This window comes from Rhea americana, unplaced genomic scaffold (genome assembly GCF_003343005.1).
Source record: "Rhea americana isolate MKP2758 unplaced genomic scaffold, rheAme1 scaffold_1, whole genome shotgun sequence".
Classification (NCBI taxonomy): domain Eukaryota; kingdom Metazoa; phylum Chordata; class Aves; order Rheiformes; family Rheidae; genus Rhea; species Rhea americana.
In genome coordinates this window covers 9,551,487-9,567,661 of record NW_028185038.1, presented here as the reverse complement: position 1 = coordinate 9,567,661, position 16,175 = coordinate 9,551,487, and the positions used below count along the sequence as shown (strand labels likewise).

The window sequence follows — 16,175 nt, the reverse complement described above, 5'->3', positions numbered from 1 at the left end:
GAATATTATGCAGTCAGGATGCTGTATTTATGATGAAATTTATCATTATGGATGACTCATTTTTTCCAGTTTAAACACCATATCTGTTTCATTTTTTAATAAAAAAGTGATGCATACATTTTTGGAAAAGGTTAATATAATTCACTTGAATGTGGTATTATGATGTTCAATCTAATGAGCTTTAGACCACTCTTAGAATATATTTCCAATCTGTTTTCATAMATTAGTGATGATGGAAAGCTGAAATATATAGCTGTATACTTCTATAATATATATGCATTCCTCTTTTTGTTGCCCAATTATTTATAAAGTGTATAACAATGATGAAAAATATAGTTACTTGCCCCAGGTCTTTTTGATGAGTCCACCAGAAAGGGTGCAGTGTGTCAGCCTTCAGAAGCCAGTTTGTAATACTTCCAGTGCAATGTCCTTTTGACTTTGGAATGAGMTTGGAATTCACAATCCCGTTGAAACAAGACAACCTTTGCAGATGAAGTGCCTTGGGAAGGAAGGGCAGGAAATTAATTTGATCATGAACCATTGATGTAAAAACATCAACCAGATGAAGAGAAGAAAGGAAATTTTCTCCAGCACAGAGAAATGTATAATACAACCGCAAAACTTGGTGTTATCAATCTGACATGAAAGTGATCAGTAATGTAAAAGGTTAGAAAACAGATAATCCAAACCCATCTGTTACGACATTTGGTTTTCTTCAGACCCATTTTCTTTGCAAGATCATAGAACTGGCTGAAGTTACTAGGAATTAGCCATAGTAAAAATAAAACACATGAATATTGTTCTAATCACTGGACCATTAGAAGGAAAGTAATTTTAAAACTTTAATATACTTATTGATGGCAAGAAATACTTGGTAAGGTAATTAATAAAATTAGTCTTGCGAACAATAGCAACTGCCAACAGATGGACAGTTTCTTACAAAAACATTAAGTTGTAAAGTTTTGGGAACAATGCAGAGACATTGCTCTTACTGCAGTCTGATTAGTTTTGTACTATTTTGTATATATCTGATGCAATATCTATGCAATTAATTTCCAATTACGGATATTGCATAAGAAAAAAAAAAGACTTTCAAGTTATGTGAATGAGTCATTTCAGAAACCACTGTTTTTCTGAATTTAGTTCAAGACAGCCCACACCAGAATGAATACAGAGCATATCAACATCTGTAAAAGATCTTGAGTCTGATGAATTTGTTAGTCTTTAAAACATTTGTCTCTCTGTAGAGAATACTGATCTTTGATTTCTAAAAGCTTGGCAATTTTTTTCTCTAACTATATGAAGTATAAAAAGAGAAGCTTCAAGGAGGATTTAGGACATTACTTAATAGTAGGATTTATCATTTTTCATTAATTTGTGCTTGTTTTCCCATCACTGATATTCTGGGAATTCTTTGGAGAGAATCAGTAGGTCTCTAATCCTGGAAGCGTATTATCATGTTTAACAGTATGAACATGGGTGGTCACTCAACTGTGTGAAGCTAAGCAAATGAAAGAGTATTAGTTGAATTGGAAATGGTGTCTAAGAATATTTCTTGATGTTCAACTTCACAGAATAGGCCAGATACCTCACTAAATAGGAATTCTTAAATATTGTAGACTTTTCAGGTTCTTGGCCTGAAGAATCCAGTTCTGATCTCATGGGCATTGTAAATGTGAAAAGGAGAAATTTATTCTTTTAAAGCATTCAGCTTGGCAATTTCACCAAAAGACTCAAATTGCCACAGCCTGAACTGCAATATAGACTTCAAACCTGACACCTCAAGGCAGATGCAGTCTTAAGAGAGCGGGACACGACTCTCCTCTCCCTCTGCAGATCCGAGCGTTGTGAACAGCACCGATGCAGTGGCCGAGACATCAGCGTGCAGCCAGGGCCAAGGCGAGGGCTACCGCGGCACCGTGAACACCATATGGAGTGGAGTCCAGTGCCAGCGGTGGGACTCTCAGTTCCCTCACCAGCACAACATCACTCCAGAAAACTTCAAGTGCAAGTGAGTGGGCAGATGCAGGTGTTACTGCAGTGGGCAAAGAGCCATGCCTGCAAGTTAGAAATTTGTTCATCAAAATGGGCCAGGTGACCACTGTCCCTCACTCTGCAATCCCATACCTCTACTGTGTTTGATGATGCTGGGAGCTATTTGAATTTGGGAAAATCAACCGTGGTTTTTTTTTTTTTTTTTGCTAAGCTTTTTCTTCAAGCACATATTCACCATTTTATTGATTGTGAAATGTATGGATGTTTTCCAGACTGGGACGTAATCCCAGTAGTGCTGGTACATTACAAAAAACATTAAGATTGTTTTTCTTTCTCAGAGGCGAGTACTTGTCAGTAGTTTTGAAGCTGACTTTAACTTAATGTGTCTTCCCCTTTTAGCCTCATGTAATTTCACTGACAAGACTGGACATTTATAATATTTGGCAACACTTCTTTCATTTTTCATCCTTTCGGAGCTTTTTCTGTCTCACTACAAATGTAATTCTACTCCCCTGAATATGACCCCTTTCACCTAGATGACCACTGGTCATCTAAACTTCCCCTGCACTTAATAAAAAGAGAGGAATACTCCCAGCACATGAATCATCTACTTATTTTTGATACTTACTGTAATCGTGCTCTTCAGGTGCCTTCACTGAGCATAAAGGAATCCCAGACAACCAGCATGGGATCAAAGTCCAGTGTAAGCTAGATAACTTTTAGAYGGCTAAATATCAGTCTGGCCTTGTGCCTGAATTTAATGGTGTGGTCTTGTGAGATAAAGAGAAGATTCCAGCCAGAGTTCTGACTGTGACTCTAAAAATGGCTTGTTTGAGAAAAAGAGATTTGTTGCCTTAATCCCTTCACGTTATTGTCAGGCTTATTGATCAAACATTCTTTGTAATATCATAACTAATGAAAAAGTAACAATAATTAACAATAATAATTTAAAAGAAGACAGGACTGACTCTGAACTTCCTCTATCAACCTCAGAATCTTCCTGAGCTTRGAAGTTAGTGCTTTAGCCTGATCCCACAGGATTTTCTCAGACAAACTATCACTTAAACCACTTTGTTTTGTACCTTTGTAACAGTATTATATGATTAGGCCTTTGTATAGTTTTAGTGGAGTAGTTAAAATATTAGGACTGTTTCTTCTGCCACTTGAGAGTGTAGTGGCTACTCAGGCCAATAGCTCTAGTAATACCAGCAAAATCATTTTTATGAATCTTTGAAGCTCATGTGATAACAGTTAGGGTATCGTGCTCACCCTTTCAGTAGTCAGTTGTCAGTAAATGTTGCTGATGGAGAAAAGTAGTGAGATAGGGAATTACACAGAACAACTGTCAGGATATGAGAGAATAAAATGTACATTTAAGAGTTTTGATTACTTAATTTGAGCCATGAGAGACATTTAAAGACACTCCCTTGTGGCTAGCTTTTACTCTAAAGGTAACACATGCATTGAATTTCAATATAATTTTTTCATATTCCATGATTTGATTTCTTAAATGAATCACTGACAATCTACAGGACTCCATTTCTCTAAGCTCAATAGAACAATCAAAGTACTGGGAATTTTAAGTACTCTGGTAATGTTTGTATTTGAAAGCACATGTAATGGATTGCAGGTGTACCCGGTGCCACTTTGCATTCAACTTTTGATGAAAACTCCTGAATAAAAATAAACTATATTGAAAATATTGTTAATCTTCAAACAAAATCTTACAGACAGTCAAAACATAGGTCCACTGAAAATGAATTCCCATAACTATATTCCTGTTACAGTTACTATATTTTACCAGACAGTATATTCTTACTGGCTTCTCATCTCCCTGCACTTGACACTGATCAGTAACATACAGACCCTAAGGAGCCTATATTGTTGCTAATTCATAATAAAAAGTGATAGAATGCATCAGTGGTTTTAGGTTATCCYTGCTGTAAGCTAACTTATTTGTTTTTATAGGGATTTGAGGGAGAACTACTGCCGAAATCCAGATGGATCTGAATCACCCTGGTGTTTTACTACTGACCCAAACATCCGGATTGGTTATTGCTCCCAGATTCCTAAGTGTGATGTATCAAATGAACAAGGTAACGGAGGGAGAGGAGATAAAGCAATTTTAAGTGAATTTCCAAACGGCAGATAGACAGTCCTGAAAACAGGAGAWGCTCATCTCAGTACATCTGCATTGCACCTGTGTAGTCCCGCCTCAGCTTTATTTGCATACTTGGGATTCATCACAGTGTAAATGAGATTCATTTCTCAGTCCATATTTCAATTCCAACAGGGAAAGCAGCAGCAAAGATTTGTTATTGGATCTGATCTTTAGACAAGGTGAATCTGAAAGGTTTTATAGTAGTTGGAGATCTGATCCACAATCTTTCTTAAATTGGAAGATCTTTTTCAGAGCTGAGATGTTTTCTCATGAATTCTTGGTTGGTAGTCCTTTAAAACTGAATATGAGGCCACCAAATATGCTGTTTTTCTCATAGAGCACATATTGACTAAAAGAAGCTGAGATGAAACAACCATAAGCAACTTCCCACATAGCCTTTTAGCATGAAGTAGTTACATAGRTCTGTAAAATCCACTCCAAGGCTTCAGGTAAATATTTCCACACTTTTTCCCGTTAGGTCTCAGCATTACAATTATTATTGTCRCTTGAAAACTGGTGTCAATCATAGAATAAAATGAGGCTCAAACCTTCTATTAAAGCTATTTTAAAGTAGCTTTAATATGATTAAAGATTAATTATTAAGATAAAAAATAATAACCCCATCTTTAAGTTTTAGTCAATTTATCTCCTAAGACTTGAAATTGTTGCAGTTAGGAGAGCTCTGTCAGAGCAAGGATTCAGTTTTACCTTTCATTCTGTTTTTTTTAGAGTATCAATTATCAAAAAGTAACAATACTGATGAATGTGAAATGAAATGCTTTATACAAAAAGTCCTTATAGTAATGATCATTTTAAACAATCCTCTTGAAAAGTCTCAAAAAGGCTTGTGATAAAGGATTATGAATTAAACATGACTTCTGCTGCAGTGAAAGTTTCTGAATTACATTAAAATTAAAGTCATGTTGATTTTTTGATTTTACCAAAGTAGAACTTAAATTTAGAATTATATAGTGCTGCCTGTATCCAGAATCCACACTTCGGTGTATTATTTGTTCCCAGAGAGAGTAGAACATCTGGTTTGGGGGGAGAGAGAATAAGCCTTTTTTTTTTTTTTTTTTAATAGAACACCTCCTAACAGCTTTTAAAATATTCCGTGTAAGCCTTGTAAATTAACGATAAACAAACTATTTATGAAGGAAAAATTCCCAATTTCTTAAGTAAGATAAAATTTAAAAGGCTACTGCACTAAGAATGTAGGCCTCAATCAGGGAATTATATATCTAAATTTGAAAGCTTTCTCCCATTTTCTTTCTGGTTTGATTTCTACTGAAGTCTGATTTATATTATATAGTGTTTGATAATGCAACACTTGTGTTTAATTATCTGGATCAGTGATGGAAAGGAAGAGTTTTCTTTTGACTGTTACACAATCACCTTCTACATTTTTCTTTTCTTTTTTTTTTCTTTTTGTCTCAACCTTTTTTTTTCAGATTGTTATCGTGGCAATGGCAAGAGTTACATGGGGAATTTATCCAAGACAAGATTTGGGTTAACTTGCTCCACATGGGACAAGAATATTGAAGATTTACGTAGGTGTGTACACACGAAACAGAAAGAGATGGTTCAGTGACTCCTGAATAAACACTGCCTCCAGATGGCATCTCTTTTTCATCTGCAGAGATTCTAAAATAGCCCTTTATGCCTTGGGGCTCTTAGTTTTTTTTGTTTTGTTTTGTTTTTTTCCTTCTTTGTAATGTTTAAATATATTACACAACATGTCTTTGTTCAGGCTAACCACTTATTGCAGGCTTTGGGATGTTTCTTAGCATTTAGTTTACTGGCCTAGTCCACTCCATCTCTGTCCTTTAAATCCTTTAAAGTTTTTGTTYTTTTGTTTTTTTCACTGTGAGAGGGATAGAAGGAACACGGCTGAGGAAGGTCATATTACATTTGCTCCTCATTTACATTTTCCTCTTTCAAGGTACTGAACATAAAGAAGCTCTGAGCTGATCCTCCTTCTAGCAGGAGACCGCCTGAGACCCCTCTAACTTGGATTATTCTATGGTTCTACGATCTAATGCCATTGGCATCAGATGCCATTAAAGAAACTTGCAATTTCTACTGCTCATCGTTGCTTTGGCTTCCTATTCAAGCAGTGGAAATGACAAATTAGTTTAATATATTTGTTAAGGTAAAAATGAAGCAGTAGTCCAAAGGAAGTTGTGAGTTTCCAAGACTATTTTATACAGGTCAGGTTTTGCCATGTTATCTCTGCTTCTTCTAAAGGGAGATTAATAGGTTTCAGGAATAACAGGAATGATGACTTTCAGATAACAGAGAGTCATCAAGAATTGCTCTTTGTCTGAGATGTCATTCAYGTTACTGACCCAAACAGAAACAGTTTCCCGTTCTACCAGAAAACTAACAGTTTTCTAACTAGAGAGTTATGAAATTTGTTACTCTGTCTTTTGCCGTGCACCTAGTTTCTGAAGACGACGTGGCTATTTCTATCTTGCCTTTGATACCAGCACTTGGGGCTCAAGATCACCACGGTCACACTGCCCCATGGACTAGCCATCGCCCTTTGGGACTGCCTGTCCCCAAGTCCTGCTGCAGGCTTGGCTGTCAGTCAGTTGACAGCACGTAGCCTGCCCTCAGGGGAGCTGCGTTGCAAGAGGTGGACTTCGGAGGCACTGTCTCAGATCAGCAGCTGGGCTCTATGTGGTTTCCCCTACTCAGTTAGGGCAGGAGAGAGCACACATATTCCAGTCTGCTGTTCATCTAAGGGGGCTATGAAGGGAGTTAGAAGTTGTAAGATTATGACTTCTGGGAGCTCTATTAAGTCTGTAGTGAGCTGTGAAAGAGACAGCTTGAAGCATCCAAATACTCGATGCAATTGCATTCATATCATCTCAGCCTTTCTTTCCCTTGCTTCCACAATTTTTTTTCCATCTGGGAGGTTCTATGTCACTCCAGAGGTTAATCCAGCTATAGACATGCTATAAGCAGTGTCATGGTTGGTGATGAGCTAAGGCAACAGTAGAGCTGTAACCGAAGAAGCCCGTATGCTCCTATGTGACAGGCCAGAAATAACCGTCTTTCTTCATTTAAGATTCTCAGCCTCAAAGCCCCACCTTAAGTTAGATGCCCAGGGAGGTTACAACTTAAGTGATCTACCAGTAGCTTGTCTGAACTCTTCATCTTTCTCTTTGCCTCCTCCTTAGTCCCGTTAACTTTCTCACATTTGTCCTTCCTTTGCTAGCTTTATCCTGTGCAGACTTAGTGCTCCCCTTCTGCCACTGTTCACCTGCAGTGAGAGGGTACCTGTGTTCCCAGAACAGGCCTACAGAATTGCTGCATGCAACATAGACACTTTTCCAATCAGTTTAAAAAGCCCTCTTTAGGGTATCCAGGGATTTCAGCTTCAGTGAGGGATAGAGAAAACTCCCAGCTGTCCAGTGGACACAGTGCTTAAAATACCAACCAGAGGAAACTTGGACCCAGGTCCAGCAAATATATGGGTCCATATTCCCTTTGATTTTAACCAGCTTGAGCTGTACACTTCTCATTCAGATAATACTACAATGCAGAGCAAAGCAACCTTTGAATATTTAGGCTATAGTATAAAGCTTTTCATCACTCTGAATTTTTTTCCCTGTAGGCATATACCAATATTCAGAGAACCAGATGTTAGTAAACTGAAGAAAAACTATTGCCGCAATCCAGATGATGATGCTCATGGTCCCTGGTGTTACACAGATGATCCTCTTGTTCCCTGGGATTACTGCCCTATTTCTCGATGTGAGTACTCAGTGTGCCTCGGGCATTGCCAACTGTGCAGTCTCAGTGAAGCCATGGTGTCACGTGCATATGTATACCTTTTGGCTGTCACTCATGGCAGCAGAAAATGCGCAATTCTATCAAGAATCAATTGTGCGTGACTGAGAAGGAACAGAGAAAAGCTGCTTGTGCAATATATGTACAAGCGATCCTTTTCCTTGACCAACTTGGAGATTTTAAGGCTTGTTTACGCAGCAGGAGCATAAAAGGGCTGTTAAAAATGGTCAAACATCTTCCAGCAGATCTAACTGTTGAATGAAGGCTGGAAGGACACAAAGAAGTGTCTACTGGTCAGAAAAATAGTGGTGGCCATAAGAAACCCAGGGAGAGAGATCTTTTGTGTTACAAGCTTCTTAGTTTCTTTGTGTGTTCTATACTTGTTTGTAAAATAGGACAAATCTCTCTCTCTCTCTCTCTCTTTCTCTCTCCACAAACATACATACATATATACACATATATGCATACATGCATTTGTTTATATAGACTGATGAGTATATGTGTTATATAGATGATATTCTATTTCAGATGTTTATGGGATGATGTACCTCTTAGAAGGAATTAGAAACATCATTCCACTGAAGTCTTCTGTTAAAAAAAGAAATAAACAAAAAACCCAGAATATCTTAAATAAATAAAATTGAAAAAATCGTAAGGGATTGTGTGATTAACAGAAATTAAGTGGAAAAAATTGTATAGAAGAATGTGAATTCATACTTAAGTTTAAGATGTTGCAAATACAATACAATTTGTATTTCAAAACTACAGAGCTGTGTATCCTGGGAGGTTATTTAAATGGTAAATCAGGTTTTTCAGTGCATTCCTGTGATCTCTAGAGGTCAAGAATAATGTTATATTCATTCTTAGCAGCAACATGCTGCACTTTCTCATAGTCTGAGCTGCAGCAGCTCTAAGAAGTGATATTTGAAGTCTCAGGTGATTTTTGTCATCTATGTGGAGGGTAAACACAATGTGCAAAAGGTTATTTGTGTCAGTTTAGATGAAGTGCAATAGCTGAAGAAATATAAACTCTGTTCACTTACTCCGAGTTCATTATCTGCATCTAAGAATTCCTAAGGAAATATTCACTGCAACCATTTATAGGGTTACGGCAATGGTGAGTATTGTGATTTCTGGATTCAAACTTCAGGAATGGAATATGTTTAGTTCACAACCCTAACTCATGTAGACTAGTTTTAAACTATTAGTAGCTTATTTGGGTAGCGATAACAACTTAATAGATACAGACAAAGTACTGTCAGCTACCGCTACCCAGTACCTACAGCTGATCTGATCAAGCTGCATAACATCTATGTATCTATATCTCTATATATCTATATATCCATAGAACTACATATTTATATATCTATCTGTATATGTTATATGTATATATAACAATCTATACTATTGTGTTAGATTTCCGTCAATAACCATATGAGACAGTTYTAAGTTTTTGTGCAAATTTTCAGGAGCTACAATCATACCTCTGGCTTACACCAGTGGGACACACTGCAGACCACTTCACTGAAGGCAAATGTATTCAGCAACACTTAAGGAGACTTACTGTAACTGCATTTTGACTTGGACTACAGGATAGAACCAAACCAGATTTTGGAGAATATATTTTGACCAAGCTAAGCTTTTGCTGATAGCAACATACAAGAACTGCTGAATTTTCAAAGGTTTCTAAGGAAAGTAGGAACTTGCACACTTACACTAGAGATGATTTGGCTTTCATCACGACTTCTATAGTTCCTGCAAACTTACCAAAAAAAAAAAAAAAAAAAATCACAATTCCATTTCTAACAATGGCTTCTTTGAACAAAACATATAAATTGAATGTAACAGGTAATCTAATGTATTTGAAACTCAGACAAGAAGAAAAATACTTGAAAAATATTTAATTCTATACCATTCTATTGGAATGAAATTCTGCCTTCTTGTTAATCCTTACCAAATGGTACCTTTACAGCCCGATCAAAAATCACCAAAGCTTTAAAGTTTGTGAACTCTTAAAATTAACAATATGCCATTTTCTACTTTATTGTGACACTGTTCAATTTTTAGGTGCCTTTTAATTCTTTTGTCTTATGGAAGTCTTATCTGTCTGTCTAGGTGAAGGTGATACAACTCCTATCACAACCAATTTAGATGGTAAGTAAGTTAGCAAATGTACTGTGTGTTGTATGTGTTGCATCCTCTAAGACTAGCCAAAAAAAAATCAAAATTAAAAATATAAAATAACATATAGCTTGGTAAAAACCACTTTTACAAAAGGAAAATATAGAATTCCTTGATTTACCAATAGCTCTCTTAACTATATTCTTACCTTCCTGTCTTGCAAGTGGTGAGATATGGAAGTGGTTTTCAATGTTTGTTTCACAAGTATGTGAATCTCCACAATAAACCAATTAAAATATCTGTATTTTAGAATCCCCCATAAATATTGATATAGACTGAACTCATCTCCACTGAAGTAATTTGAATTCTTTAGAAATAAATTTTATTAGCTCAAGAAAGAAAGCCCTATTCATTATAAATATTGACCTTCTTGTGGTCCTTATGTGCAACTGTACAGGTTTCCTACCGCTGTTTTTAGTAAAATGTGATCTCTGGACCTGCTTTCAGATACTGTCATTCCTTGTGCCTCAACAAAACAGGTGAGAGTTGTAAACGGAAACCCAACACAAACTAACAAAGGATGGATGGTTAGTCTGACCTACAGGTAACTATCACTTTGCACAGAAAGAAGACAATACATCTAATGGAATATTTGTTTTTGGAACAATAGAAAAAGACCACGATAATTTTACAACTGTTTCATTTAAATCCTGTAGAAGTGGAAAATAGCATTTCTGGAACATCTGGTGATTCCACAGTGTTCTCTTTGTAAATGAAATGGTTATATGTTTATTATTGCTAACTTACAAATAAGAGCTTGTAAAGCATACATAGACTTCTCTTTAGATTAGCTACTGCAGATCTTTTCATATCACTGGCTTAGTGTCCAGCATTAATCTTTTTTGGTTGGTTTTTTTGGTGACTGTTATAAAAAAATTGAGCTTCATGTGAATATTTGCATTTTAACAGCAGTACATTTATCTGTAAACTACTGGATTCAGATTAACATCCATGTCAAGTTTAGCTTTCTGCTCTTATCATTGCATGAAACTGAAATTTAGTTTGTATTAAAAAAAGTGAGAGTTATAAGGAAATCATATTTGCCCTGTAAAACAAGACCCAAACGTGTACTGCTGGAAAAGTTTATTACTCTATGCAAGATCTTACTTTGCTACTATATAAAAGCCAGAACACAGAATTAAAGCTTCTTATGTTCAGTACTGTTTGGTTCTTAACTCATCAGCTAGACTGAAGTGTAAATCATTAATAGATAATAGAAAATATCTTACACATGAGTCTTGTGTTTTCTATCAAGAGGAAAAAAAATCTTTTGTCTGGTAATATAGACTAAAGTACAGYGCAATACTATTAGCTCATAATTTGTCATTTGAAGTTCCTTTTAAAACTATGCTGTCAGGTCTTAACTGAAAACSTAGGGTAAAAGGAAAGACTAGCAGCATAATTCCTGCATTATTTTCCATGAACTGAAGAAATTTTGGTGGTTCTTCACATCCTTTGGTAATCTGTACATTGTATGGCCTCAGATCAGAAGTAGACTTTTCTAGAAGTGTACAGAGTGGCTCAGAAAGACATTTCTAGAAGAATATCATTCTATTTCTGGAACAGAAGCCTAAATAGGTGGGCTGAATCACTCTCTGGAAATGTTTATTTTTCCACTGTCTATATAGGTATCTAYATATTGATGACCGAGGAACTTTTAGATAGGTAAGGGGAATTGTACTTGGATACCTAAAATATAAATAGCCAATGCTAAGTTAATTGAATCTGAGCTTTGTGCTATGCTACAGAATTTTACCAAGAAAATTAGTATTTAAATGATCAGATATTCTTTTATATAATAGGGATTCCTGAAATACTTCAGTGGCAAAATATATTTCCTATATATTACATGTGAGCATAAGAATGTGTTCTTATATTGTTGCAAAGGAATCAATAGAATGTAGTCTGAAACAAAATTTTAATGGTTCCAGGACTTTTAATGGCGATGTGGAAAGTTTCATAAATGAATCCTAATCTTTATTCAGCAAAAACTAATCATACATCTCAAAATGCAACTGTCATACCTGAATGGTAAAGGCTTAGTGATGCTTTCAAACTTGGTTTCTATTTGGCAACTGAWGCCCACTTCTAAATATTAAATAAATCAATGACATACAACATCATATTCTCCTATACTTGGTATAGATTCTATTATCAGATATAATCAAGTAAGTTTGGAGGAGTTCCATCTATTTCAGAGAGTCTACTCTGGATGTGGATAAATGAGAACTTTAATCTTTGTATGTGTACTGGTCAATCTTCTAAAGCAGATGGTGCAATGTTGTGAACAGTTATATAGAGATAATATGCATGAACACACATTTACAATCCTGTTTATGATATTCTTACAATAAAATTGGGCAGTCTAGATTTAAAAAAGAATGCAGCTTTTTGGATGAGATATTTTGTTCCTCAACCAAAACACAACTGAAAAAAAAAAGGCTAGCGTCTGTTATTCTGCTGCCTTTGAACTGCATATAAAGTCTGGGTTCCTTCCAGTAGTACTCTGAAAAGCTGTGAACATTTGTGTGATTTGAATTTATAAATTGTGAGATTTTAAGCTTTGCCCAAATTGCTGACAATTCTGATTCACTTTCCAAAGAGCAGTAGAAAATAAATGTGATTTTGGAGGCATAAAGAAGGAAACTAATTAATCCACATTCCACACACTTTATTCCTGAAAGAACTGTCATGTTTAATTGTTTGAATTTTCTTTGATATATTATGCTGCAGTTTTTCTATAATCACATGTAGGATGTCATACATTGCAGATTGTTTCCAACTGAAGTATGTGGGGACTGAAGTCTCATAGGACTGGTAATCACACAGAAAGTCTCCACCTTGAGGTCAATGCTTTGAATAATACCTACTTGAATAATGACCAAGTGCTGTTTACATCTGGTGGCATTTGGGGCTTGCTTGAAAGTTTCAGTCCAGTTCCTATTACAAAGAATTCTTTTTTTTTTTTTTTTTCTAAATGTACTTCCCGTATTAAAGATYCAACTTTGAACCAGCTGTTCATCAGCAAATGAACAGAGTAACCAAATTTCTCTTTCACCTTCTGGGCTACACACTTTGGAGCAAACCTCTGTGCAGCCATGTTGCTATGTTGGAACTGTAGTGCAAAGGGACACAGATGAATTTTCGAGGCGCTGTTATTCAGTGGCTTTTCACTAGCACTAATTCATTTAAAAATATGTGAGAAGAAAATAAGTGAAAGCTGGCAGTAAAAGTACTCTTAGAGTTTTTGACTGAGTAKAAACAAACACTATTACTTTTCTTCTTCTTTTCAGGAATAAGCATATCTGTGGAGGTTCTTTGATAAAGGAAGACTGGGTTCTAACAGCAAGACAGTGTTTCCCTTCTCGGTACAGTAGCCTGTAGTTTTGCAATATTGAAATACATGTATTTTCAGCAGCACAACACTTTTTTTGCATTTAAATGTGGCAGTTTTCCCTCCTGTTTGGCTCTACCACTGCTCTTCAGATATAAAAAGTCCTGTGGGACCCTGGTATTTTCTATTATTGTTGTTGTTAATCTAAAAGATCTCTGGCTATTTTACATAGAAGTATGAACATGTTTTCCAACTGCAATGGCTAGACAATTACTTCTTTATGAAAATAATCTCATACTTCTGCTGAACAGGACTGAATAAAATAGAAATCTCAGGCAAATCTCAAAAAACTTGAAGGTTCATACTGTCCAAGGATCTAAATATTTGGATACTATTAGGAAACAAAAAATACATTTTAATAACAGTTAAAGATAAAACTATGTAGYGGCTTCAGGCCAAAAGCTTACATTTGAACATGTTGATTTTGGAAAAGCRATTGGCAGTCTAGACCCTTTTCTACTGAAGAGTATTAGTTAAGATCTTTTAGCATAATGATATTAAGCAGGGGTTTTTCTGTGTTATTGTTATTATGCTCTCTGCAAAATCTTAACCAGCTTTGCTTCATTTAGGTACAAAGATTTGAAAGATTACGAAGCCTGGCTTGGAGTCCATAATATCAAAGGAAGGGGAGAGGAGAAGCATAAACAAGTTCTGAATATTTCCCAGTTGGTCTATGGACCTGAAGGGTCAGATTTGGTCTTACTGAAACTTAGCAGGTTAGTTGCTACTATCGCTAACCCTGGGATTTTCAACTCACGAGCCTTCCTAAATAAGCATTGCAAATTGTAGTACTGCGGACGACGTCTCCATAGGATAAACTTCCAGCTGTAACAAGACAAATACTGTTCATGTTATCTGTTTCTGGGCACTTCATCAGCCTAAAGCATGAATATTTTAAGTGGCTGTTTTTCAAATGATATATGCAGAAATGCAGGCTCATCTACCTTACTTAGAAAACAGATGCTACCACATTTTTCTCCTGATAAGCAGGTTTAGCTAAAAAGAAAAAAAAAATAGTATATGGTTTTAATTTTTAGAACAAGCACCAGATTGTAACTGAGATCTTTGTGTATATATGAACTTTTAAACTATCTCCACATTATCAAAACTATTTATTCAAATTAAATTTCATCATTACTTACTTTTAAGAGGAAAATTCAATTTAAATAGCATGAAAGCGGTGACAGGATTTTAAGAAATCTTTTGACAATTCACAGCTGTAACACAAAAAAAAATAGGTAGAAAGATCTATCATATTCTCCAAAGAGGGAAAAGAGAGAAAGAAAGAAAAATTGGMGCAGTTTTTAATTGCTTTGGTCTATAATAGATTTTAATGTAATTCTTAAGATACACTTTGGAATGCCAAGTAAAATTCATCATACATATTATTTGTTTTCTCTTTTCAGACCTGCCATATTGACAAATTTTGTGGATATAATACGGTTGCCTATTTCTGGATGCACCATTCCAGAGAAGACCACTTGCAGTGTTTATGGATGGGGATACACTGGATGTAAGAAACAATTTTTAAAAATTAAATGAATATGTTGACAGCTTACTTCCTTCTTTTTGTCATTGTAAGTGAGGCTACTGATACTGCTGAATGCCAGGGTTGTCCAGCAATTTTTATTATAAAAAGCAATTTTTTTTTTTTTTTTACAATTTTGTAAAGCTTTAAGTATTTTAGCTAAGATCATTCAAAATACTTTCTACGAGCCCCCCCCCTTTTTTTTTTCAGTGACAGGCAAAATGATTCAAACATTTCAAAGAACTAACTGGAGAAAAATAGTGTTGTACATGTTAAAAAAAATCTGGCGGTACTGTTTTGAAGAGTTATAACCCCTTTTTGAAAAATTCTGATTCATCTATTCCAACAGTTTCTTTTTGCATCCCAAAGCAGGCAGCCCTGTGGCGGCGGAGGGGGGGGGTATGGGAAGGGAGCAAAAAAAAAAAAAAACACACACAACAAACCCCACACTAATATAAAATCATGGAATCAAAGCCATTATTTTAATTAGCAGGCGCGAAGGCAGTGAAGGAAGCACACACAGGCAGTCTGACGCTCCCCAACTTCGGCGTACTTGACTTTGCAACCTTGCTAATGTTTATTAAACACAGGTTTTGCGCGAGCTAAATACAAGTATGTGGGAGAACAGACGTTTATTTAGTCTGGTAAATACGCTCTCTGGCTAATTACGTGCTGCTGATAAAGCTACTAGCGCCCAGCTGACAGCAGTCGCTCCAACAGCTGCTGCGCCCCAGCGCCGGAGCCGCCGGGCGGGCGCGCTGCCGCGGGGCCGCGGAGGGACCGCGGAGGGACCGCGGAGGCGCGGGAGGGCCGCGGGGCCGCGCTTCCTTGTCCCCCGCGCCGCCACTTCGCGTTTCGCCGTGGGTGGCAAGCCGTGCGGCGCGGCCCGGCCCGGCCCCCCCGCCGCTGCCGGCCGGGGCCCGCGGCCGCGTTGGCCCTCTCGGGGCCGCGCACCGCGCAGCGCGGCGCTGGGCGGCGGAGGGGGGCCCTAACGGGGTCCGCGGGATGCAGCGTTGTGTAACGACGCATAGGCAGCGCGTCTGTCGTCCGAGGATTTCGAGTGGTGTTTTACGCGCTACTTAGTGTAATCCTCCCAGCATCCCAGGCGGGGAAGGAGG

At 36.9% G+C, this 16,175-nt stretch overlaps 1 protein-coding gene across 4 annotated transcripts in view; it reads left to right on the top strand.

Moving 5' to 3' along the window:
- HGF (hepatocyte growth factor) overlaps positions 1 to 16,175 on the top strand; it is a 59,412-nt gene that overhangs the window by 36,054 nt on the left and 7,183 nt on the right. For 3 of the 4 annotated variants that reach the window (XM_085298893.1, XM_085298904.1, XM_085298885.1), the window contains exons 8-16: positions 1,837 to 2,011; positions 3,964 to 4,091; positions 5,608 to 5,710; positions 7,779 to 7,918; positions 10,070 to 10,108; positions 10,583 to 10,679; positions 13,429 to 13,503; positions 14,099 to 14,245; positions 14,936 to 15,042. In XM_085298893.1, the coding sequence (XP_085155019.1) occupies positions 1,837 to 2,011; positions 3,964 to 4,091; positions 5,608 to 5,710; positions 7,779 to 7,918; positions 10,070 to 10,108; positions 10,583 to 10,679; positions 13,429 to 13,503; positions 14,099 to 14,245; positions 14,936 to 15,042 (1,011 nt within the window). Of the gene's footprint in view, positions 1 to 1,836; positions 2,012 to 3,963; positions 4,092 to 5,607; positions 5,711 to 7,778; positions 7,919 to 10,069; positions 10,109 to 10,532; positions 10,680 to 13,428; positions 13,504 to 14,098; positions 14,246 to 14,935; positions 15,043 to 16,175 lie in introns of all 4 variants that reach the window. The other variant, XM_085298898.1, reaches the window with a different exon arrangement.